This window comes from Antrostomus carolinensis, unplaced genomic scaffold (assembly GCF_000700745.2).
Source record: "Antrostomus carolinensis isolate BGI_N321 unplaced genomic scaffold, ASM70074v2 scaffold318, whole genome shotgun sequence".
Classification (NCBI taxonomy): domain Eukaryota; kingdom Metazoa; phylum Chordata; class Aves; order Caprimulgiformes; family Caprimulgidae; genus Antrostomus; species Antrostomus carolinensis.
In genome coordinates this window covers 1-25,630 of record NW_010334770.1, presented here as the reverse complement: position 1 = coordinate 25,630, position 25,630 = coordinate 1, and the positions used below count along the sequence as shown (strand labels likewise).

Here is a 25,630-nt window from a genome sequence, read left to right as displayed (position 1 = left end):
ATTTGAAAAATAAAATAAAATCCAGACATGAGTTCAGGCTTCTGGCTAGTACATTGATTATCCTAGCTTTGCAGGGGTGCTCAGATCTTAGAAAGCGCTGCTCTTTTTCCCACTCTGGGGGAACTTTAACCTTTACCATAGGGCATGGAAAGAGTTGGAGAGTGGATTGCACAGGACTGAGGATCCAAAGCTGCCAGCCAGGAGGAAGTTAGGCTTTACCTCTCAGGAAAAGTTAAGACACCTAGAGCTGGGCTTCCACCTGGCATTTCTATTCATGACTCTCTGAACATGGTGTCTAACAGGTGAGGCATATCTCATGACACGTAAAGAAAGACCACTCTGCAGTTTGTCTGATGGCCTGGTTTTATCATAATTCTTCCTGGTGTATGGATGCCTGATTCGAATCACTACAGGGGGAAGTAAAGCACAGAGAGATTTGAACAGCAGTTCTTTGCACTTAGTGGCTGTAATTGGCTATCAGCATCTCTTGCTTTTCACACTGTGGTTTTTATCTGGGGCTAATGGGACTCTCGGAATGTAGCTGAGAGACTGAGAGCTCTATGTGAGACTGGTAGAGTAACACCCAACTAAAGAGTATCTTCTGAGTTTGAGAGTGCTGACAGGAGGGTCATGGGTATCCAGGAAAGACATTTACACGTTGCAGAGACATAGTGTCTGTAATTCACATTGGCAGAAGTGTCAGTATCTGAAGAGAAGGGAATAGCTCAGCACTATTTGAAGGCACCAACATTTAACTTTTGGATATGAGCATCTTAATTTCTCTCTGAATTGCAAGCGTGGTGTGGCTTCTGGTTCCTGGTTGTGTTCCAGATTCTTTGAATATTCTATGAAGTAGAAGGCCTGGAGGTTCCCATGCAGCTTCCCCCTTCTGAAAGAAACCTAAAATCCAAATAATTCCCTTGAATGTTTTCCAAGTTCTGGCTTGCTTCTTTCCACACCACGCCCCCAGCCAGTCTCTGAAATATCAGATAGTGACTACAGATGAGATGCTACCTGAGTAGATGCTTTGAGGTGATCTTGAATCTGTTTTGCCTAAACACTTGTCTTGTAGGTCACGCTTACAAGCTGAACAACAGTAAGCACTTTTCCTGACGTAAGGGCCCACTAACAGCAACAAGAGGTTTTTCCAGTAAATGTCACTGATTTCACTTTTTAAAATGGAATAAAAATATTTATTGCAGACAAAAGTGTGTTTCCATATTTCTCTAAGCTGTTTTGACAATCTTTTTCCTAAAATACCGAGGAGAGGAAGATGCTTGCATGGGGAACATGATTGAGTCATTTTATCAAGGTTATAAGAAACAGAAAACCAGGCTCTTAACACTGCATCAGTTCAGTTAAAAAGCAGTGTTGTCAACTCTAATAATATAGTCTATATATGGAATAAAACATTACAGCAGTTAGAGCAGCCATCGGGGTTCTCCATTTTGGCTTGATCTCTACCTTTAGAATTCAAATTCTCTCTGTTACTCTGACTCTTTACCAGGAATAGGCACGAAAAAATTCTGTGTATGAAAAGGAACTCTCAACAGTAACATGGTAACATGTTTGGAGGCAATATGGGCTTTATATTGTGCCTCCTTTCCTGGAAATGAGCATAACATGTTCTGTTGTAAGTTTTAGAAAAAGAGATAGATAAATGATTCATATTTTTAAATACCTCTCTTCTTCCCACAGGTCTCCAAAACACTTGAGGAATTTGATGTAGAAGAGCAACCAAGTTCTCTATTAGAAAAACGATATCCCAATATTAAAGTTATACAGTCTGGAGTAAAACAACTGAGAAGTGATGAACATGTAAGCTGATGTTTTCTCTTTTACTTTTATGTGGTTTTTCAAATTATTAAAAAAAAAAATAATCCAAGAAACAGGTGAATGTTCTGGGCATGAAATTCTGTTGAAGAACATTCTGTTATTAAATGTTAAGTTACTGAAATTACAAGAAAATACTTCCTAACTTTAATTTCACTTATCACTTACACTGTTGTTGAAGTAGGAATATATACAGGGGACATAATTGTTGATCAAAAATTACTTTTTAATTAAGAAACTGTATCTTTTAGATTTAAATCTTTGACACTTTAGAGATATTGCATGGAATACCTGATTGGAATAGCAGGGGAACCAGTCAATGAAACCAATAACTGTGTATCAATACAGGTGTCAGAAAATTTCTGTAACCCTTGATTGGAGATAGATCTGATTCCTGAATTACTGATCGTTGCTACAGAGACCAAAATATTAGCAACTTTATGATTAAAAAGAATAATTCTTGAAAGAACCAACATTTCCACCTTTTCTTCTTTCTCTTTTAGCAGGAAATACATTGTGGGTATGAGCAATGCCCAGCGCATACAGATCCCTGTTAGTGTCTCTGTCAACTTGACATGTTATTTCTCACTTCAGCAATTATCAGAAGCTCACATGCAGATCCCAAACTGGTTTTGTTCATTTTAATTCACAGAGATATGATTCCAATTAAATTACGATTCCGCTAATATTCTGAAGCTATCGATATTCTTGTATCATTCTTTTAATCTTGTTTTACTTTAGGTATATCTCTGTGAGCATGAATATTTCATGTATATGGATTTGGAGGATCTTTTGCCTCTGTTATCAGAACAGCTTTAAAAACACTGTGCAAAAGCATTGTAAACTATTTAGCTTCTAGTTTGTAAAACAACAAATAAGATAATAAAACGTTAAAATTTAAATATTGCTTGTTGCAGAATGATGTAGCTTGTTTAGTGCCTACCCTTTCCTTTTTTAGCAAAGAACAGAATTTGTGGTCTTTCTAAACTGCCTTCCAGCCTGTGCCTAGTTAAGTTAACACAGGTCTGCCACAGTTGAAATGTTTCAAATGAGATTTTTAATTGCTTATGTATAGTAGTGCCTAAGTCTCCATCTGTTACTGGAGTGCGGGGACATTGTCCTGTAGGAAACCGATTCTTTTAGCACAGCTGGTGAGTACAGAGTGCCACCAAGTGGTAATCTCGGTATTTCATCTTTCTTGGAGTGCACTGTGTACACTTTCCTTTTTATCTGTCATATAATGTAGAATAATTAGGTTCCTAAGTCTGTGTGGTGAGTGTAATGCAAATAAATTACACACAACCAATGAGAGTATGAAGGCTTGTTTTTTAAGAAGCCAGTTACAGCTTTTAATATCTGCAAAATACTATGACATTAAGGAGAAAAAAAGAGCTAGGTGTCTCCAATTGTTTTTTCTTTTCTCTTAATTTTTAACAGAAAATTGTCACTGAAGATGGGAAAGAATATATGTATGAAAAACTTTGCCTATGTGCTGGAGCAAAACCAAAATTGATTTTTGAAGGAAACCCATATGTACTAGGAATCCGGGATACTGACAGTGCACAGGTAAATGTGCTTTGGACTTCTGAGTGTATAATATATTCCTGTTTCAGATGCCAAATACTAAAAGTGATAGCAGAGTGAAATGGAGAAACACAAGATGCTGTTTGGTACTATATCCTTAAATTGAAACACTTTCAGTAGCAGAGAAATAACCTTAAAATACCATTAAATAATTTGTCACTAAGTTTATTAAGTTTATAGATAGCTCATAGACAGTATTTCTGTCGTGGTAATCTAGAATAAATGGTGTTCCTTTACCCTCCAGGCAGAAGCTGATCTGAAAATCAGATCAGTAGGCATCAGTAGAGACTTCCCTGAGAAGGTGTATCTGGTACACTGTGCAAAGGGTTACTGCTTACAGTGAAAAACTACTGAAGGACACTTCTTTTTTTAGTGCTACTGTAGCCTCTCTTCATTTTACAGAAAAAAAGCTCCAGTTATAGTGAAAGATGTGGAAAAGTCTTCACCACATGAGGAATGACTTGACAGACTAAAACCTCAACTTGGAAATAGAAAGTGAGGTTTTACTGCTGTAGGTCTTAAGAACTGAGGGACGCAGAGTGAAAGTGAACACTCCTCTCTGACCTAAGAACTGTAATTAATCAGATGAAGTTTGATGTTGAGAGTGAAAAAGGAGATACTTTTTTAAGCAAACTGAAGGGAAACTATGAAATTGATATTGCTTGTTTTGGATATTCAAACTTTACTTGAGTCTGAAAAAAAAAAGAGACAAGGAGAAGAAGAGGGAAGAAAAAGTATACACAAAAAGCAGCTGTTGATAAATTTATCTTGTCAAAATTGAAGAGAAAGATGCGAACTTGAGTGGCACCAGTGGTGTCTGGAACCTGTGAGGGTGCTCCAGGATAGTATCGTCGTGTGCTTGTCATCTTCGGATGATCTTCCCTGTGCATCCACTGATGGCCACTGTGGGAGACAGTAGACTGGGCTATCATTTGTCAAAACTGATGTTGAACTTCAAACTGGGCTGAAAAATACTTGTTTCTGGTTTGTTGGGTTTTTTCAGTGGTGATTGGCTGCATTCACTGGTCTCCTGTGATACAACTCCAGTATCCTTCTCTGAAGGAGATTAAAGGACTGCAGTTTCATGGCTTTTTACAGCTTAGGTTCTCTGACACAATTAGTCAGGTAAATTGAAAGCATGGAGGAACAGATTCTTGTGTAATTGCAATAGTTGGTCTGATAGTCATGATTCCTGATTTGTTTGAAAGAAAATACTCGAAGTGGTTATGTTATGATCTAAAAAATACTGCCAGGGCTGTATTTTGGTTTTTTTTATTTCTGTCACCACTAAGGTGTGATTTTGAAACTTGTTTCCTTCTAAAAACAAAGAAAGAGAAGCTGAACATGAGCAGACAATGTGCGCTTGCAGCCCAGAAGGCCAACTGTATCCTGGGCTGCATCAAGAGAAGCGTGGGCAGCAGGTCGAGGGAGGTGATTCTCCCCCTCTGCTCTTGTAGGGCCCCACCTGGAACACTGTGTCCAGTTCTGGAGCCCCCAACACAAGAGAGACATGGACCAGTTAGAACAAGTCCAGAGAAGGGCCACCAGGATGATCCGAGGGCTGGAGCACCTCTCCTATGAAGACAGGCTGAGAGAGTTGGGGCTGTTCAGCCTGGAGAAGAGAAGACTCTGGGGAGATCTTATAGTGGCCTCCCAGTACCTGAAGGGGCTACAAGAAAGCTGGGGAAGGACTTTTCATAAGGGCAGTTAATGACAGAACTAGGGGAAATGGGTTTAAGCTGAAAGAGGGCAGGTTTAGATGAGATATTAGGAAGAAATTCTTCACTGTGAGGGTGGTCAGACACTGGAACAGGTTGCCCAAGGAAGTTGTGGATGCCCCCTCTCTGGAAGTGTTGAAGGCCAGGTTGGATGAGGCTTTGAGCAACCTGGTCTAGTGAAAGGTGTCCTTGCTGATGGCAGGGGGGTTGGAACTGGATGATCTTTAAGGTCCCTTCCAACCCAAACCATTCTATGATTCTATGAAACCTTTTTTATTTTTTGCACAAATAAAATTGGTTCTCAGATTTGCTACAAATTATTTTTTAAATTCCTGATTTCAGCTTGGAAAATTTTAAATTTCTAAATTTCTGTGTCTTTGCCTTTTTAATGTTATGCAAATTTCTGTGAAAGTTGTGCAAGTTGTGATAAAACTGGATTAATACATACCACAGTGCTAATGGTCTCTAGGACAGAGAAAAGTCTCCTGGGTTCTATTAAGAGCTCTGACAAATTGTCTTCAGTGTATTTAACTTCTGTCTCAATTTGAGACTTGTAAGGCTGTATCAATAACTTCATCCCTTAATGTGACAGCACTTCCCAGGTTTCAGTAGCTTCTGTAACAGATCTTGGTGTAAATAAATGTGTGTCCCTAGTCTGAGGAAATCAAAATAAAAAGACAATAAGAGAGCAAGAAAATATTGAAAAGGATATAATTGATCAGTGTGAGGGAACATGTGATCTCAGCTGTAACTGCCTTTTTTTCTTTCTTAACACAGGCTTTTCAGAAGAATTTGGCTCAAGCTGAGAGAATAGTAGTGGTAGGAAATGGTGGGATTGCACTTGAATTAGTGTAAGTACGTCGCTAAGTTTTAAAGATAAATATGCAAATAAAATCTTTAACGATGCAGTGTTAAATCTGGTGTGCGTGAGTTTGAGAGAAGGTGGACTTAGAAAACTGTAGCTCTTAAAGCATTTACTAGCAAAATGGATTAAAATAACTTTTCACAGTACAGTGGTGCTTACTGTCACATAAATTCAGCACACCTCAGAAGGAGCTTTGACACATAGACACCAAGAATTTACAGCATGTTTCCAATTTGGCACCAACGGAGATTTCTGTTAAGACTATTAAGGGCAATATTTAAGTTATAAAACTTGTCTGACTTCTGGAGACAGAAGATGTCACAGGAATAAAGAGGCACTCAGCCTAATTTAAGTTCATAAAGCTTCTGAAGTGTCTGACATCACCTTTGTCACAGGTAGGGTACAGAACCATGTGGTCCTGCAGTCTCCTGGCTTACAGAGCCACCTGGATTACACAATTACATGGTCTTGTTTTGTGTTGCAGGGAATCGATTTTTCACTTTTGCTAAATTGTCCTCTGCGTGTCTCTACCAGTTCATATTCTGGGTGGTAAAAACAAGATCCAAATTCCTGTTCTTAGCAGTGGGCAGTCTGGCAAAAATGTACATTTTTTTCATTGTGAGGAGCAGGAAATACTAAGTAGTAGTATTATAAATTTGATTTGCCTCCCCTCACCTCCCACCCCAGTTCAGTCAAGGTTGTGCTGATGAGAAAGTATGACCTGTCAACTGGAAGAGATTTATTTTTTTTTCCAATGGGTTCCTTATGTAAATATTTAGAAGCAGTAGTGGATTTGATAGGTTTAAAAGTCTCAGATCCCTTATTTCTAGCTTCTGGAATGAAACTTGGAACGCTTCTAGTTGTGTTGCTGAGAGTCAGATCCTTTTCAGGCAGTCTGTCACTTTATCATTGTTTAAATGTCCACAGGTATGAAATTCAAGGCTGTGAAGTAATCTGGGCTATCAAAGACAAAGCCATCGGGAACACTTTTTTTGATGCAGGAGCAGCTGAATTTCTCGTTCCCAAGCTAACTGCTGAAAAACGAGAGGCTCCAATTGCATGTAAAAGAACCAAGTACACAATGGAAGGTATGGTGTTTTAATCTCCTAACCCTGCAGCAGCATTTAATATGAAAGATAGTCCTAAGATCAGTTAGTTTAGCAGGCTGTAAATAAGCTTTACTGTTTTCATCAGTGGCATTTCCTTCTTTAAAAAAGTAAAGGTAAAAAAGTGATATAAAAACCCATCCAGAATTTATGTAGACTCATGACAGCATGTAGTGGTTACCTACAAACTGCCAAAAACGTGCTTATCTTTATATCTGGGCAAAGTTTACATTTCATTTCCTGTATGCCATCTGCTGCAGAACTTGTTCTAGTTTCTGTAATATTGTAATGTTTTTCTGAATTATGTCAGCATGATGTAGGAAGGAGCCCTCTTTTAATAAGCTATTGGAGGACCAGATGAAACCTCACAGAACGTTATTACAGATGCAGTGAAGCTGCAGCCTTAATAACAACAGTTAACTAGAGCTGCACTAACAACTGTTACACAAACCTGGAGCAGCTAGAACAGGTCCAGAGGAGGCCACCAGGATGATCCGAGGGCTGGAGCAGCTCTGCTGTGAGGACAGGCTGAGAGAGTTGGGGCTGTTCAGCCTGGAAAAGAGAAGGCTCCAGGGAGATCTTATAGTGACCTTCCAGTACCTGAAGGGGCTACAAGAAAGCTGGGGAAGGACTTTTCATAAGGGCAATTAATGAGAAAACAAGGGGAAATGGGTTTAAACTGAAAGAGGGGAGGTTTAGATAAGATATTAGGAAGAAGTTCTTCACTGTGAGGGTGGTCAGACACTGGAACAGGTTGCCCAAGGAAGTTGTGGATGCCCCCTCCCTGGAAGTGTTGAAGGCCAGGTTGGATGAGGCTTTGAGCAACCTGGTCTAGTGGAAGGTGTCCCTGCTGATGGCAAGGGGGTTGGAACTGGATGATCTTTAAGGTCCCTTCCAACCCAAACGATTCTATGATTCCATGACCAAAATAAAAAATATATGACCAATAATAACAAAAAGAAGAGTGTGGTTCTAGATTTCAGCTCAGAAGAATGCATTGTAAAAGAGTAAGGCTAGACATCACAAAATGGCACCCAGCGTTCTTCACCTGTATCGTGGTGTGTTAGAATCTGCACTTCTGTGCAGTGGAGGGGGCAGCGCACATTTGCTAGCAGATGGACATCAATTTAAATATTAGCAGTGATATTAATTAACTAAGTCTACAGTGGGTCTCCCGAGCCCTCATGCTGTTGAGGTCTGACTGGCTGTTAAGGGTCTGTGTGCACATCTAAAACTGGCATGGTTGTTTTGGAGATGAGTCAAGTAATGAAAATGTGTAAAGTTGAAAGGTGTTAAAAATACTGGCTTGGATTCTGATTTGTCTGCAAATTAATGGGTTTTGGGACATTACACACTTTTGTCTTCCATTTTGGTAACCAGATTATATTTCTTTTAATTGAGAATCCTTGTTCTGAATTTTGCAGGCAGTGAAGTATGCACACTAAATCTGATATTCTTCATCTCTCTCCTCTAGGAAATGAGGATAAAGAAAGACCTATAGCAGCACCTGACAGACTGGGCAGTGCCTTAGGCCCTGATTGGCATGAGGGCTTACATCTTAAAGGGACTAAAGAGGTATGGCCATGATCTTGCTTACACGTTTGTTTAGGTGTTGCTGTAAGTGGATGAGGATAACAGAATGTGAAATGTCACATTCAGGGTTATGAGAAAAATAAAAATAAAATGTGCTAGAACTGATTCTCCTCTCAGAATTAAACAGGAAAATAAGTTAACACAAATAAAGTCATTTTCTGCTGGAAAAAGCAGGTGGCTAATCAGATCCACCGGCACGGTTTTAGCAGTTTGCTCTTCAGGTAGAAACATAAATTAGTTGGTTTGCATATTTCAACAGGACTAGTGTCAATCCCAGCTCTACCCAGAAGCAGCAGCACCTCTGTTGTCCTGATTTTAGCTGCCACACGTAGGTTTTTGTCTGTAAAAACCAGAACAGTAGAATTTGTACAGTGGTATCCAGGGAACATCAGTTTCCTGTCAGATAATGAAATGCAAAATCAGGAGTGGACGTGAGTATTGTGAAGAGTTTCATGTTTGAAATAATAATTTTAAAAAAATCCTCATATTTCATAGTTTTTTATCAGGTTTTTATTTATTAATTTCTTAGCTGTTAGGTGTTTGCATCTGTTACATGCACTTAAAAAAAAGACCTTTCAGAGGTGTTCAGTCATAGACACTACAGAAATGGCTTTACAATGCCAACTAAAGGATGTTTAGGATATTCAGCAGATTAATCAGCGGTGTTTTGGCTGTTAAAGGCTGTGGAAATATGTTTGTGTAGTGGGGAATAAAACCATTCAAGGCCTGAATCCACAAAATAGTGTAGAGAAACAGGTAATTTTCCAACTTCTGTCTCGAGCTCAGAATAGGAGTAAGTGGTTGAAACATGGGTGGATGGAACAAGATACATTTGCTTTTTCTTCCTATGGAATTTAGAACATAAACTTACTACTGTTATCAGAATTTAATTCATGAGAGAAAAATGGAAGGATTGGAAATCCTGAAAGACAGAAAAGATGAGTTTACTTTTTTTGTTGTTCTGATACATTCTGAATTCTCTTCCTCTGAACTCAGGGGAACTTGAATATGTTTTCTGGCATGCCAGAAAAAAATCTAAATTGTCATGAAACTTCAAGAAACATCAGGTATCTGCTGAGAAAGCGGGGAAACTGCCATCTGCTATGGTTAGATCTGTGCCAAAAGAGGAAGTAGTGGGAACTCAGCTAATGTGTCGTGCTTCAGGACAGGATGTATGGTGGGAATTCTTTCCAGTTTAGTAACATCAATTTAGGTGAAGGCATACATGCTGTTAAAAATGTTGTTCTTGCTAATCATTGTGTTTACAATTTTGTCAATCTTTCTTTAGTTTTCCCATAAAGTACATATTGAAATACTATGTGAAGTAAAGAAAATACACTTACAGCAAGAATTTATACAACTGCAACGGACTTCTTTGACTTTTCCTAAGGAAGAGAAAAATGTAGAACCGGATGAGGGTAGGTGCCAGTGCTGATTAGAAATAATATGTCGAAGATAAAGCAGTGCTGGAGCTTGTTTGATCTTATTTGTTGTTTTAGAGCAAATACAGATTTGGAAAATAAATACTTTATTTCTGTAAATTAAATGGAGCTTTAGCAACTTATAGTAGTTGAGAATTTGATTTACGGGCTACAATTAAATTACAAAATGTTATGGGTCAGACCCTTTCTCCACAGTGTCACCTAAGTCCCCTATGCAGAATATTCCATCCTTGTGACAGTCCAGTAAAATTGTGTATGAATAATGGAGTTAAAGCAGAAGCAAAAAAACTATAAACATTCAGTGTCAAAACTGATGTAATACTTAAAAAAAAAAAAGTAAAAGAAAATACCACTTGTTTCATTAATAATTCTATCTATAAATTCAACTGAATGAAAATTAATATTTAAAATACTATTTTAAGAGCAAATTACTTCTAGTGTCAGATTCCAAGAAGTCAAATCTCTGACATTCTTTTTGCTTTTGAGGCATTTTCTGTGCATCTGTAAATTTATATGTAAAAGATTATTTGGCAATTGCATACTTCACGGGTCTGGAGCAGTGGCAGGACACAGTATTTTCCCCCTACAACTGAGGGCTTTGCTTTAGGAAAATTCCAGACAAAGTTAGCAGTAGGACTTGGAGCTCAGAGCCAAAAATCTAATTTTTCTAGTCCTGAATAAAGGTAAGAAATGTTATAGGTGATCTCTGATTTTTGTATTTTTTTCCCTACCTAATCAATTAGATATCTCAAAAGATTCTCTTTCATCTTTTTATTTCATGTCTTATTATAAGACATAATTAATTAAATAACTTCTGTTGGTTACATTCTCAGGGCAAAATTTTCCCCTTTTTCAGTGCTGTGGCCTGTGTACGTGGAATTGACTAATGGAAAAATTTATGGCTGCGATTTCATTGTCAGTGCAACTGGAGTTGTGCCAAATGTCAAACCATTTCTTGATGGCAATAACGTAAGTATACTCTTGAAGCTGGTTTTTTAAGTCAGGTGTAATAAGCTCTTTCAGCTGGTTTATGCTTCTGACATGAAACATTGATTGCTGAAGGTTCTGAATGTTGTACAGCATTTCAAAATTGTTGATACCAGAAATACCTAACACACCAAAAATCAATTTCCTTACTGTTCTTGGCTTATTTTATTGCTGCTCATGATAAATATTGATACACAATATATGTACAACATACACTGTTAAGATTAAGCCTATACCAAGAGAGAAAAACATCTGTATACTGGTTAATGTAGCAAAAATTTAATGTGGTGTGGGTTCCCCACAGGGTCACAAGTCCTGTCAGCAAACCTGCTCCAATGTGGGCTTCTCTCTCCATGGGCCACAGGTCCTGACAGGAACTTACTCCAGTGTGGGTTTCCCACGGGGTCACAGCCTCCTTCAGGCATCCACCTGCTCTGGTGTGGGGACCTCCACGGGCTACAGGTGGACATCTGCTCCACCATGGACCTCCATGGGCTACAGGTGGACATCTGCTCCACCATGGACCTCCATGGGCTGCAGGGGGACATCTGCTCCACCATGGACCTCCATGGGCTGTAGGGGGACAGCCTGCCTCACCATGGACCTCCATGGGCTGTAGGGGGACAGCCTGCCTCACCATGGTCTGCACCACAGGTTGCAGGGGAATCTCTGCTCTGGCACCTGGAGCATCTCCTCCCCCTCCTTCTTCCCTGACCTTGGTGTCTGCAGAGTTGTGTCTCTCACATCTTCTCATTCCTCTCTCTGGCTGCAATTGGTGCTGCACAGCAACTTTTCCCCTTCTTAAATATATTATCACAGAGGTGTTGTCACCATCACTGATGGGCTCAGCCTTGGCCAGCGGTGGGTCTGTCTTGGAGCCAGCTGGCATTGGCTCTGTCAGACAGGGGGAAGCTTCTAGCAGCTTCTCACAGAAGCCACCTCTGTAGCCCCCTTGCTACCAAAACCTGGCCACACAAAGCCCATACAGAAAGTCACTTGTAAAGTGCAACGCTGATCTGTTCTTAGACTTGGTGAGAGAGGGTTGATAAGATTCAGGAATTTAGGATAAATTCTGCAGGGGACAGGGCTGCACTATAATGTGGAGCAGTAATGCTTGATATGTAGACAGTCCTGAAAAGCACTTCATTACGGCACTCTGATAGTTTCACTGGGCTAGGACACGCTCTTTGAGGGATCTGTTTTCTTCCCTTGAAGAGGAAGCAGTCGCAACCATTGGGAGGTTTGAACATGTTTTTCTTGTGGTTCTCAGTCTTTCTAATTGAGTCAGATTAGATGGGAGAATGAATAGCCATAAATTGTTTACACTGCATGACCTTTTTTTTCTGTTGCTACATGGCATCCAGAAGAGCATCTTGCTGGGTTCCCTTAGTATTTATTCACATCATTTAGTATCTTCCATTTTGATTAAGCAGAATAGTGGAATTACTGAAATTTCCTTAGAGGAATCTGCCATTAAAAAGTAACAAATGAGATGACTGCTTCACATGGATGAAATGGAATGATTTAGTCTAAATTATTATTTTTCTTCAGTCCTGATGTGTGCCAATACTTCAGTTTGCTCTAGGTGAAGATGGAGGTCTTAAAGTTGACAAGCACATGCGCACATCCCTACCAGATGTATATGCAGCTGGGGATATCTGCACAGCGGCCTGGGAACCTAGTCCAGTGTGGCATCAGGTAAATCAGATCATGGGGCTGTGCGCTCAGCAGCTGTGTAAGCTACACACTGTTACACAGATGGGAGAAAAGAAAGTTGAAATGAAGTAGATAACCCGAGGTGTGTTGGTCACAGATCGTTTTATCTCTGTGGCTGAAAGCCAAGCTCTTCGGCCTTTCCGAGGATGATGGAAACACGCAGTGTGCATTGATGAGACAGGGAGTGTCAGGCCTTGCACAGTGACACAGATCACAGAATCACAGAATGGTTTGGGTTGGAAGGGACCTTAAAGATCATCCAGTCCCAACCCCCCTGCCATCAGCAGGGACACCTTCCACTAGACCAGGTTGCTGAAAGCCTCATCCAACCTGGCCTTCAACACTTCCAGGGAGGAGCATCCACAGTTTCTCTGGGCAACCTGTTCCAGTGTCTCATCACCCTCACAGGAAAGAATTTCTCCTTAATATCTAATCTAAGCCTCCCCTCTTCCAGTTCAAACCCATTTCCCCTTGTTCTGTCACTCCCTGCCCTTATGAAAAGTCCTTCCCCAGCTTTCTTGTAGCCCCTTCAGGTACTGGAAGGTCACTATAAGATCTCCCTGGAGCCTTCTCTTCTCCAGGCTGAACAGCCCCAACTCTCTCAGCCTGTCCTCACAGCAGAGCTGCTCCAGCCCTCAGATCATCCTTGTGGCTGGCCCCAGACTTCATGTCCTTCTTGTGTTGGGGGCCTCAGAATTGGACACAGTACTGCAGGTGGAGTCTCACCAGAGTGGAGTAGAGAGGGAGTAGAGCTTATAGTACATATTCCAAAAAGAGACTGCATGGTGAATCAGGACCACAAGGACCATGGGGACAACCAATTAAGTTCTCCTTTAAGTGTATGAGGGGAACACTATCAGATGGGAGAATGGGGTATTACTCTCCCCATATTACATGGATGCTGTGTCGTGTGATTTATCAGTACAAGGTATTGGAGACATGAAAAGACCTGTGAAGCACCTCCTGAGAGCACCCACAATGTGGGCATTACACCCACATTCAGCTCTGTGTGTTTAAATCATTCTATTTCTTGTTTTTCAGATGAGACTGTGGACTCAAGCCAGGCAGATGGGATGGTACGCAGCCAAATGCATGGCAGCAGATACTTTAGGGGAATCTATTGATCTGGATTTCTGCTTTGAACTATTTGCTCATGTTACAAAATTTTTCAATTACAAGGTAAATACAATCTAATAATCTTAAACCCCCGAGTAACACACATACTGGTTGCTTATATTCACCTGCCAGCACTGAGCAGATGCCTTAATATTGACAGAACAGTAGTTAGTGTCTGTGTAATCATTAATCTTCCTTTAGATTTTCTGCATTCTAACTTTGCTGAAACTGAAGAGGGCAAAGATCTTTACAGATGTATTACAGATTTGTATTGGTGAATGACAGCTGATCCACTTTGCATCTGCATATATTCCATTTCATTAAGTTTCTGTTCATGAACAAATTCAATACAGTTCACCGTGGTAACTGGTTCATTAGTGGGTTTTGTGTATCATATTTCAAGGTGATGAAATTTTAATTCTGTTGTGTGTTTCAAAGCCAATGAAGGGGGGAGGTTCCCTGGGGACAAATATTTCCCAGTTTACATCAGTCTTTTGAAGCTTAGAACTGTTACCAGCAGAAATACTGAAGGGCACTGCAATGATCTTATGAGTGCTTTTCCTTTTTCCTTCTGTTAGGTGGTGGTTTTGGGAAAATACAATGCTCAAGGCTTGGGTTTGGACCATGAACTGATGCTGAGATGTACCAAGGGACAAGAGTATGTGAAAGTGGTGATGCAGAATGGCCGAATGATGGGAGCTGTGCTGATTGGTGAAACGGACTTGGAAGAAACCTTTGAAAACTTAATTTTAAATCAAATGGATCTTTCAGCCTATGGTGAAGATCTCCTGAATCCAGATATTGATATAGAAGATTATTTTGATTGAACAAAAATCCATTTCCATTTTGTATGAACTTTTGACACTGAGTAATGTCTTACAAAATGTTTTCCTCAGGATTACCAGAAATTAGGGATAAATTTAATTCCTTATTAAGATTTTGTGTTGATCTTGTGAAAATACTGACTGACAAATTAAATTAATCTGCAGCAACAAAAGGAAGTGGATTAATGTTGGGAAAGAATTTTCATCTAGATTAGATGAGCATATGAGAACAGGACTGCCAGTGTCTTATAAAGTGGGTTTCACTGTGCTGTTAAGCCAGCACTGCATTCACTGGGACGCGAGGCAGCCTTCGTCTTTTAACAGTAAATAAAACATGTTGAATGCCACGCCTGCCTCCTAGCTCTCCTCTTCCCCAAACCTTTCATAATTCACCTGCCGTGGCTACCAGAGCCCCGCTTCCTGCCACGCATCTTCCTCATCTCAACCAGTGGCCACCCTTGTGAGCCAGGATGCCTTGATGGGGTGGTGCTGCCTCTCCTGCCACCTCTGGACTTGGGCGGTGTGAGGACTGGCTAGGGCAGGAAAGCCCATGTCCTAAACCCACCCGCCCAGATGAAGGTTTACAAGGCAGTCATGCAACGTGTTACCCCCCTACTGCCCCCCTCCGCTGCTCAGACCTGCGAGTACTTGCCACAGGTTTCCAAGATTCCTGTTCCAGGTACTGGTACCGTCGCTGTCGAGCTGGCTCAGATTAACAGGGGACGCTCGGAGCTCTCACTGCCTGGAATGTGGTCTGCAAAGGTACAGCAAGATGGAGGCTTTGGCTTTCTTGTGTTTGTTTTTGGTTTTTGTTTTGTTTTGTTTTCTAATAAGTTTTTTTGGTTGGTTGGTTTTGTTTTCTAGGAAGTTTATTCTGAAATAAATGTCTTTTTGACTCAGCTAAATACAGAATGCAAAAACTTTGAACAGTGGAAGCCAGGATGAGGTGTCACTTCAGCTGCTGGGGTACAGTGGTCGAGCTGTGCATCCTCTCTGGTGCCGAGGAGGATCAGTGTGCCGTGCGCTCCAAGGAATGGCTGACACACCTGCAGTGACCTCCATGGCAAGAGCCTGAGGAGCAGGCTGCTCCATCCAGACCGTGTGGTAGATGCAGCTGGAGGCCATTACTTACATTTCTTAGTCACTGCTGTATTGTAAGATACACGCTGGTTATTTTGAGATGAAGCATTTTTCCTCTGACTGCTCGACCTTTTCTAGATCTGAGGATTTTAAAGATACTTGTTTCCCCTCTGTTTGTTTTTTATTTAAAAAAAATACCATTACTAAAACACAAACTGAACTTACAGGCTGCTTTGTCCATGGAGAAGCAAACATGATTAGATCCTAAATGTAGTCTGTCAAACTCAATCAAGAACTACTGGTTGGTCGTCTCCACCTGCCTGAAGCTTGAGCTTCTTCGCTTTTAAGTTAGAACTACAGTGAGGCCGTTTATGTTCCTGGGACTTCTTCACCGATGAATCTTGGACAGTCTTTGAAATAGTCTGAGCATTTTCTCTGCTTCCTTTTGAGTTTGAAGATGGAGATGGTTTGTCCTGTAAGTTATAAACAATTTATTAAAATTCTAACATTGCTTTCCTTCATTTTCAATGTTCCCAACAAGAGAGAAGATAATGAGGTCTATTTTAAATCCTGTTGATTGGATTCCTTTGAAAAATATATTGAGCAGATACCAAACTATTAAAATAAACTCTAATGGAAAAGATATCTATATAGGAGGTCAGTACAGATGTAAATACCTTGTAAACACTTTTCTTGTTTGTTATCCCTTGTATAGTGATGACGTGTGCCTCATTTTTCAGCAGATCTGCTTTTGGTCCTGTCTTCAGGTAGGATATTGTAGCAAATGCCGTGAAGCTGAAGTCTTCCCTGCACAAATTAAATCAGTGTTTTAAGAAAAGGTTGGGGACAAGACAGGGGGAAAACGGGACACCTGAACCCTTCTGATGTGCGTTCCAAACAGCAACTTGGTTCTGCCTTGAAGTCACTTCATTGAGAGAGAGTCTGGGCAACATTCAGCAAACACAGTTCAGTGTGTGGTGCTTTACACACACGCACGTGTCGATGTGTTGGAATACATGGAGGAAAATGAGGAAAAAAAGATGTAAAGAAGTCATCTGCTCACTCTCTTATTAAAAGTCAGCTGTGCAAACAAACAAAAAAATTTAGACAAAAATAAAGGGATTAAATAATGGATTTGTACATATTCTTGGAACTTCTAAAACTATCTGAAAAGACAAAACCTCTTTCCAACTTAGCCAGCCTGTCTTGACTTTAGACTTCATCTGGGCAACCCCATCTGCTTTCTTAACCATGGAATGTAAATAGATTCTGTATTAACAGCAGATTTAAAGGTTCAGCTTGAATACACAGAAGACCCCAGCTTTTCAAAATTGCAAGAGATGCAGAATTTCAAATATTCCTCCAACTTCTGTTTTAACATTTTGAAGTAGAAATACAGTACTCTCTTGAGGCTTTTTAAAATCTATTAAATGCACCTGAAATAAAGGCTAAAAATGAGACTTAATGCTATACACAGAAATAAGATGAGAGTAAAGAAAAATGACTACTAGATGTTAAGAAAAGAAGTAGTCATCTTACATACTTCAGATACCGCTGCAGCAGTAAATGGGCAATAATTCTCTCCAGTTCCTCTCGAGGGTGCTTTGGTGGAGTAACTTCAGCCACCCTGAATTTTGATACACCTTTCCCAGACCACGCGTCGATTAACTTCAGCGGGGTGAGTTTCTCACTCATGTTTTCAGCTTGCTGGAGTATCTTGATCAGATCCCTGCAGTATGCTGTTATATCCATTTTCTCACATGCTACAAATAAAAGTGAAGTAACATTTAAATAGCAAGTTATTTACAGTTATTTAGATGGTATCCATATATACATTAGGTGTATACATATATGTGCACATTTATATATATATAGATAGATAGATAGATATAGCTGTATATCTATAAATATATATCTGTGTGCCATATAATAGCAATGATTGTTTTTAAACTGGAACTTAACAAATAAAGCTGTAACTTTCCCCTCTGTCAAAGCAGGATATATTTCTACTGAAACTTACATTTATCTACTTCATTATTAAAACTCCAATCCTGCAAACATTTGTACGTGTATTTAACATTAGAAACCACATAAATTATTTCAAAGAAGCATTTACAAAGCATAAAATTTGTAAGGTAGCTACTATGTTACTCTGCAGATGGATTTGTTTTCCTCACCCATAATCATAGAATCACAGAATGGTTTGGATTGGAAGGGACCTTAAAGATCATCCAGTTCCAACCCCCCTGCCAGCAGCAGGGACACCTTACACTAGACCAGGTTGCTCAAAGCCTCATCCAGCCTGGCCTCGGACACTTCCAGGGAGGGGGCATCTACAACTTCCCTGGCCAACCTGTTCCAGTGTCTGACCACCCTCACAGTGAAGAACTTCTTCCTAATATCTAATCTAAACCTTCCCCCTTTCAGCTTAAACCCATTTCCCCTTGTTTTGTCATTAACTGCCCTTATGAAAAGTCCTTCCCCAGCTTTCTTGTAGCCCCTTCAGGTATTGGATAATATTTATTATGGAAAGATTAGAGAGCAAAGAGGAATTGAAGAATATAAGCGAGACATTTCTTCTCTCAAGACACTTATTGGACAAACTGAGGCAGAAGAAAATAATTAATTTCATTATACAAATTAGCTTCATCATGAATAATTATTCTGACCACCAAGATATCTGTGTAGTGCATAATGATCACTCTTCTACTGCACAATCAGATCATGGCATGGAATTACCCCCACTACCTCCTCCAATACTAAGAACTAACTACTGAAGAACTAGTGCTACTGCTAGGTTTCCTCAGAGCTTGCTTATATATCAAAAGGCCCTGGGGGTAAACCAGCAGTTAAACAGGACATATCTCAACCATACTTCATCCCATGGCTCCTCTAAGTCCTGGGTACAAGCCAGCTCCATACTCTTCTCAACCTCTGATCCCAGTATAAATTTCAACTAAGGCCCATTTCCAACTAGAAGATAACAAGACATCGTTACCTGCATGATTTTGCAAGAGTTTGATTATATAAATAACTGTATTTTTTTAATTAAATATCTTTGTTTTGTCTTCTTTATCCCCCCCCCAAAATGAACAGGAAAATAAAGTCTAGTTATGAGGACAGTTCTGAATACAGAGTTGTTCCCAAGTTTTTCAAGTACTGATCACTACGTTATCCAAACACTTTGCAACAGATATGAGATGGTATTTTCCACGTATTACAATTCACCAGGTCCTCAAATAAATTTAAGGTGGTTTTCTGTGTCCAGCTAGAGATGCCCAAGACCAGCTTTTTCTCAGCACTCTTTTCAGAGCTTTCTAGCTTTGTATGGGATTTCCTATGCCTAAACCAGAGCTCTCACTTAGAGCAGCAACAGATACTTTGTGCATCTTCAGAGACTTACAGCTTTCTGGATGAGTAGCAAAGTGACAGTTAAAGCAGCCAATAATCACCCATGAAAGTGGAGCTTAAGCCAGCTACCCACCACTGCCCAAGATCTTTGCAGGCAGAGCAGCATAAGAACTTATGTCCCAGAACCATGTTCTACTGAAACCATCCTCCTTTACCATGCAGCAGGTCTTGTTTCAGCTCATCTCCCAAGTCCCCTCTACGTCTGGCCCATGTGCCTTCCCTCTGATGATCCCAACTTTCCTCCAAAGGAAGAGCACACAGCAAAACCCTGAGTGAGAGCACACAGCAAAACCCTGAGTGAGTGTCCTCAGTTGTTCTGCACAACAGAACATGCACAGTCCTGACACAGGTAGGTCTCACCATGCAGCACTGAAACCCTCAGAGATTTTACCAGGCAAGTTGTAAAAGGACGTGTGCAAACTGTGCCTCCTCAGAGCATAAGTGTGAACACTGTGGTATGCAGAGAGCAAAAGGCTCCTTCGCAAAATAAAGCTTTTATACCCAAAATAAAATCCAGAAACAAAAGCCAACACATACCAGAATCTTTTCAAAACAGGTAAGCTAATCTCCCCCTTGCCCCAGCTTCACTTCTGGGAACAGGTGAACAGCTGAGCCTGAAAGATACTGAAGTGTTTGGCCTCAGACAAAAAGCCAAACCAGGAAGCATCCTGCTAAACACCCTGAATCTGGCAACACTAAGTCACCAAAAACTGATGTTCGTAACAAAAGTCGAACCCTGGAAAGAAGTTCACTTTACGGAAGTTGCTAACAGTTTGTCTAGGTATTTCTTTAAGCCAATCTTCTCCACGTTCTCTGTCCTTGGTTATAAACACCATTTACTTACGGTTCTCTCTACAGCAGTTATCACACATTCTGTTGCAGTTCGCAGAATCCCACACTTCATCAAAGTGATGGGCTATGAGGACACGGCGGCACCTGAGAGAACAGAGAGGAAAGAGGGACTGTAGAACATCAATGCATGCACCCGTGTCACCAATCATGAAGGTGGCAAAAAGAAGATCCCCTGGGTCAGCTCATATCAAAACACAAGCATGAAGAATTAACTCAGAAAAAATCAGAAAACAAACACTGCAAGACCATATTCCCTGGCAGTTATGCTAACAGGAGTCACTGGTGGCTTTCAGCGACACTAAATGCTGCTCTAGGAACAGCTGGGTTAAAACTAAGAAGTAACTTTAATTGCAATTCCAACAGAATGAAAAATCAGGAGAATTTGAACTGATTCTTAGACTGAGGCCAATAAAGGCGACACTGAATGCAGGAGTTGTTCAAAACACAGTGGTGTTTTCCATGAAGTGTTCAGTACAGCTCAATGCAGCAGGTGAAGCATTAAACACACGCAGAGGATTCCTGTACGGCCATGGAACGCTGCTACCTTAGAATAAAAACCAAAGCACTGCACTATTTGTGCTGGAGAGAGTCCAGCACAGAGCCACCAAGATGATGAAGGGAGTGGAGCATCTCCCTGCTGAGGAAAGGCTGAGGGAGCTGGGGCTCTTTAGCTTGGAGAAGAGGAGACTGAGGGGTGACCTCATTAATGTTTATAAATATGTAAAGGGCGAATGTCATGAGGATGGAGCCAGGCTCTTCTCAGTGATGCCCAATGGTAGGACAAGGGGCAATGGGTGTGAGCTGGAGCACAGGAGGTTCCGTTTAAACTTGAGAAGAAACTTCTTTACAGTGAGGGTGACAGAGCACTGGGACAGGCTGCCCAGGGAGGGGGTGGAGTCTCCTTCTCTGGAGACATTCAAGACCCGCCTGGACGCCTTCCTGTGTGATCTCATTTAGGTTCCTGCTCTGGCAGGGGGATTGGACTGGATGATCTTTTGAGGTCCCTTCCAATCCCTGACATTCTGTGATTCTGTGATTTGCTCTGAATGGGATCTGAAACCCAAACGCTGTTTGCTGACAGGTATTTTATCTCAAAATCACTGCTTCCAGAACTTTATCCTGAGGCTGGCAAGCAGCACACCAACATTCAGTGATGTGCAGAAGCCAAACCACTAACCCCAAACTCTAGACTCTGTTACAATAGTAGTGTTTCTATAGTGTGGTGGGGTGTTTATTTTGTTGTTGGTTTTGTGCAATTTTTTTTAAAATACCCTCTAAAAAACCCAACAAAATTAGCCTAACTATTTAAAAACTAAGCAACCAAGCCACCACAGTAACTTACTTGTTCATGTTCTGGCAGTAAGACACCATATCATACAGCTTCTCTTGTCCTACATTTTCCATCACTACCATTGAGCTGATTCTGAATATATCTCCAAAACCATAATACAAAATACAGTCAGCTTTTTGGTCATCTCTACCTGCAATGCATTAAAATAAACAACAACAAAAAAAAATCAACTTTAAGCTTTAGAAGAGATTTAAGGATAGCATTTTCTGGTACAAATTCCACTCTTACCTGCTTGGGCTTCTGCAGTCCCTACATAGAAAGTACGTGACTATAACAGAGTATCAAGCATAACATATGAGCTAATAGAACACAGCATGATACAGACTAGAAATAAAATAGATTTAGAACAGTCTTCAACAACTACAGAATCAAGCAAATTGAAAATACTACACAAAGATTTAGACTCTTTAACAATTAAAATAAAATATTGATGTCATACAGAAAGTCGGTGAAAGCACCATTTTCTCACCATAACACCGCTTGGAAAATCCTAGCCAAATCCATCTTGAAGTCTAATTCTTATTTGATTAAAAGACATTGTGAGCTTCAAATACCTTATCAGGTATTAGTGGTAATATATAAAGAGAGAATTAGGTGTGATTTAACAAAATATTCCATTTAAAACCAACTGTGTCTTCTACAGCCGAACCTGGATCATCTCTTCCTTCCCGTTTCCCACCCTTTCCCACCAGTGATGTGTTGATGGGTGCTCTCCTGCTGTTTACAAGGTGCAGAGAGCAGAAAAGGTCTAAAAAACAAACTTTTAACAGAAAGGAATTACTTCACTTGGATGGGCAGTCAAGGCGAAAAAGGAAGGTTTCATAAGCTAAGTAGTAGGTTCAGACAAATGAGTAGCGGTGCTTAATTAATCTCCCACCCAGAAGAATCTCATTTAAATCAAGTTATGAAGAAGCAGCTTGCTCTAATCACCCCAGGTTGATAAACATTGTGAAACAACTATTTTAGCACCTGCGTGGGTATCTCTAGTGTAAGCAGATGCAAACTCCCACAAACTTTTGTGATTGTTGTATTTATCAGAAAAGGGATAGTTAAAAATCTCAACCAATTGCCCCTCAGGGGGCAAATAACACCTTTAAACACCTTTCTTCCACATCATTTCAAATCTGCCTTTGAAAAAGTAATAATGCACAAGGTCAAAAAAAACCCCAAAGCAAAACAAAACACCACAAAACCTTTCTTCTTAGACATAACAGCTATTTAGTGCTGCTATACATTGATCAACCCTTAAAATTCCCTGCTCCAGACTCCTCACCCTGTTCGTATTTCTGCTGCCACTGAAATGCATTCAGTGATTAGACATCATCTAGAGACAATCTGAGCCAACCATGCATCCCAGCTGCTATGCAAAGAAGAAAAAAGAAGTCCTTTCTGTAACCTGCATCTGATCAGTCCATGTCATGTTATGAAATGATCCTGGTAATGTCACAGATGCCACAAAAATTAAATAAATAATTGAAGAAATGCTGTGTAAAGGGCTAGGTACCATTTATTCTTTGCTATGCTCAGTCCACAGGCCCGAGATCACTACTGTAATGCAGATTTGCTTTAAAGCCTCTTTACAGAGCTAGAGTGGCCTTACACATTTTAGAACTAGTCTCAAATCCAAGAGACTTTGCACAAATGGCTGAAATCAAAGTACAATTTTATTGCTTTAACAGATGCAAACGGTTCCTTTGCAAAAGCCATTTCCTACAATACCTGCACGTCCACTCTCTTGGTAGTAGTTCTCCATGGATTTGCTCATAGAATGATGAATTACAAACCTCACATCAGGTTTATCAATTCCCATGCCAAAAGCAACAGTCGCCACTACGACCTGAAAAAAGATTAAGAAACCATCAAGGTACTAGAACACCATTTGTTTAGATGAAACATAAGCCTATGAAACGTATCTGCTTTACCTGGATTTGATTTGCTGCCCATCCTTTATGAACTTTGGTCTTATATTTAGCATCCATGTTTGCATGGTAAGTGCCTGCCTTGATTCCCAGTTTCTGCAAACTCACAGTAACTTGCTCAGAATCCTTCTGAGAAAAGCAGTAAACGATTCCTACACAAAAGGGAAAGATTCCTTATTGTAATGTCTTAAAAAAAAACAAAACCAAACAAACAAATAATCCTCAGTACTTAAAAACAACTTTGAAAGTTTTATTAACTTAAAAACAAATAAATAAAAAGCAGTAACCAATCTTTGTGCCTATTCAGTCTGCAGCACTGGTAAGCCATGAACAGAACTTCAATTATCAGCTTTGACTTGGAAGCTCAAGAGAAAATATGGGTGTGAATCCACATCAGGATGGAAGTATTCTATTAATGTTCAAGGAGGGCAATGGTGATGCACGGGGATGCTGTTCATTATGACATCTCACCTGAGGTTTCAGATCAATCTCCTTTTTGTCATTAGTCAGTCTGGGCTAACTCAAGGATTGCACACAAACCCACACATTCTGTGATCATCTCAGCACAGTGTGTACTTGAGGAGCTGCTCAGCACAGCCACAGTGTTCCACAGCAGAGCCAGGGACAGACTGCTGCTCTGGAAAACCGAGTTCTGTTGCCTTTGTAATATGGCTCTCCTCTTTATTTGCAGTATTTAATGTATTGATTACAAAAGGTTCAGCTTTTACAGCTCCGCATTCATCACAAAAGTTGAATTCATCCCACCACACCCCCATTCTGGGCACTGAATAATGAATGAATCCCATAATCAAATATGGAAAAGTGGTGTTAAAGACAGTAAGCATCGTGGCACACAGATACTCAACAGCATACACATGACTTCAGAACACAGAAATAACCTTTCTGGAGCCTTGTTTTTACAATCTTAAAAATTTCTATTATTCTTATCTATGTAAGCATTGCTCTATATACAGCAACATTGCATTTCAATCCTTCAGAAGATATAAGTAAACTGTAAAGACATGTAAACACTAATGACTGAAAAGAGTAATTATTCAAGGTATGGATCTTATTAAATTTCATTCCTTTTAATGCTGGATGCTTAATGTATGGTGAAAGCAGAATTTCTCTACGTGTTTCAGGAGCACTTGAAAACAACCCTGTAATGCTTAAAATTATTTAAAAACCCCCTTCATTTATTTTGTTTTTTTACACTTTTTACCTGAAAGTCCTTTGTATCTTCCATTAATGATCTTAACTATATCCTCAATGAAATCTTCATTATTTGAAGGCTTATGTCGAACCTCAAAAATATAATAAACATGCCAGAGAGTTCTTCAAGTGAGCACACAGTCTGTCAAACCATCCTATTATCCTACTTCTTCCAGTACAATAAACACAACTATTCTGCCATTTAACCAAAATCTCTAGATTCTCTTCACGTAGCCAGACTGCATCTCAAAAGTCCATAGAAAAAAAAAAGTCCACAGGTTTTTCTATGAACAAGAAAAGAAGCTGTGGTCAAACTGAAAATATAGTATAACACAGTAATTCACAACTTTTTGCAATCATATGACGTATCTTTCAACAATTTGGAAGCAGTCTGGGCCAGCTACCTAGGTCTTCCCTGTAGAGTCCTATCTACTAAGCCTTGCTCACAAAGACTGAGCAGTCACAGAATCACAGAATGGTGGGGATTGGAAGGGACCTCAGATCATCCAGTCCAACCCCCCTGCCAAAGCAGGTTCCCTACAACAGGTTGCACAGGAAAGTGTCCAGGTGGGTTTTGAACATCTTCAGATGTCCAAGTTCCTCTACAGATGACAGGAAGTTCAGCAAGATGAGGTCATGAAAGAATACCATAATTCAGTTGAAAAGCTATTTTTATTAAAATCTGTCATTGAAAATCTATTGTAAACTTCAGCAGCTGTAACTTAGAGAAGATAACGTGACCACCATGCAGTCAAACAAACAGGTAACAAGACATACCTCGTAGTAAAGGTTGGGCCGGTTGAAAGATGCAGTAAAGGTAATGCACTTCTGAACATGCAAAATTTTCTGAGCATCCTTTAAAACATGATTTGTAGCTGTTGCTGTCAATCCAATCAAGGGGGCATTGGGAAACTGTCTTTTCAAGATACCAAGAGACTTGTAGTCTAAGCAAGAAAACAAACAGGGGAAAGAAAATGATCTCTCATACCATAGATCCAAAGTTAAATATATCATAGAATCA

General features: G+C 40.1%; 2 protein-coding genes across 2 annotated transcripts in view; one reads left to right on the top strand and one right to left on the bottom strand.

The window, feature by feature from the left end:
* The window catches only part of PYROXD1 (pyridine nucleotide-disulphide oxidoreductase domain 1), a 15,676-nt gene extending 580 nt beyond the window's left edge, over positions 1-15,096 (top strand). Inside the window, exons 2-11 of the mRNA XM_010174277.2 lie at positions 1,699-1,818; positions 3,271-3,399; positions 5,913-5,986; positions 6,928-7,088; positions 8,581-8,681; positions 9,988-10,117; positions 10,998-11,110; positions 12,704-12,826; positions 13,886-14,023; positions 14,539-15,096. Coding sequence (XP_010172579.1) covers positions 1,699-1,818; positions 3,271-3,399; positions 5,913-5,986; positions 6,928-7,088; positions 8,581-8,681; positions 9,988-10,117; positions 10,998-11,110; positions 12,704-12,826; positions 13,886-14,023; positions 14,539-14,787 — 1,338 coding nt within the window. The 3' untranslated portion in view covers positions 14,788-15,096. The remainder of the gene's footprint in view (positions 1-1,698; positions 1,819-3,270; positions 3,400-5,912; positions 5,987-6,927; positions 7,089-8,580; positions 8,682-9,987; positions 10,118-10,997; positions 11,111-12,703; positions 12,827-13,885; positions 14,024-14,538) is intronic.
* Positions 15,097-15,929: 833 nt separating this feature from the next.
* On the bottom strand, positions 15,930-25,553 carry RECQL (RecQ like helicase; the record flags this gene model as incomplete). The annotated part of the gene is made up of 9 exons (XM_010174278.1): positions 15,930-16,337; positions 16,542-16,671; positions 17,408-17,627; positions 20,120-20,211; positions 21,470-21,608; positions 23,198-23,315; positions 23,401-23,549; positions 24,620-24,701; positions 25,387-25,553. Coding segments are annotated over 9 exons (1,286 nt in total), but the record flags the coding sequence as incomplete, so codon positions are not given.
* Between the last annotated feature and the right edge of the window lie 77 nt (positions 25,554-25,630).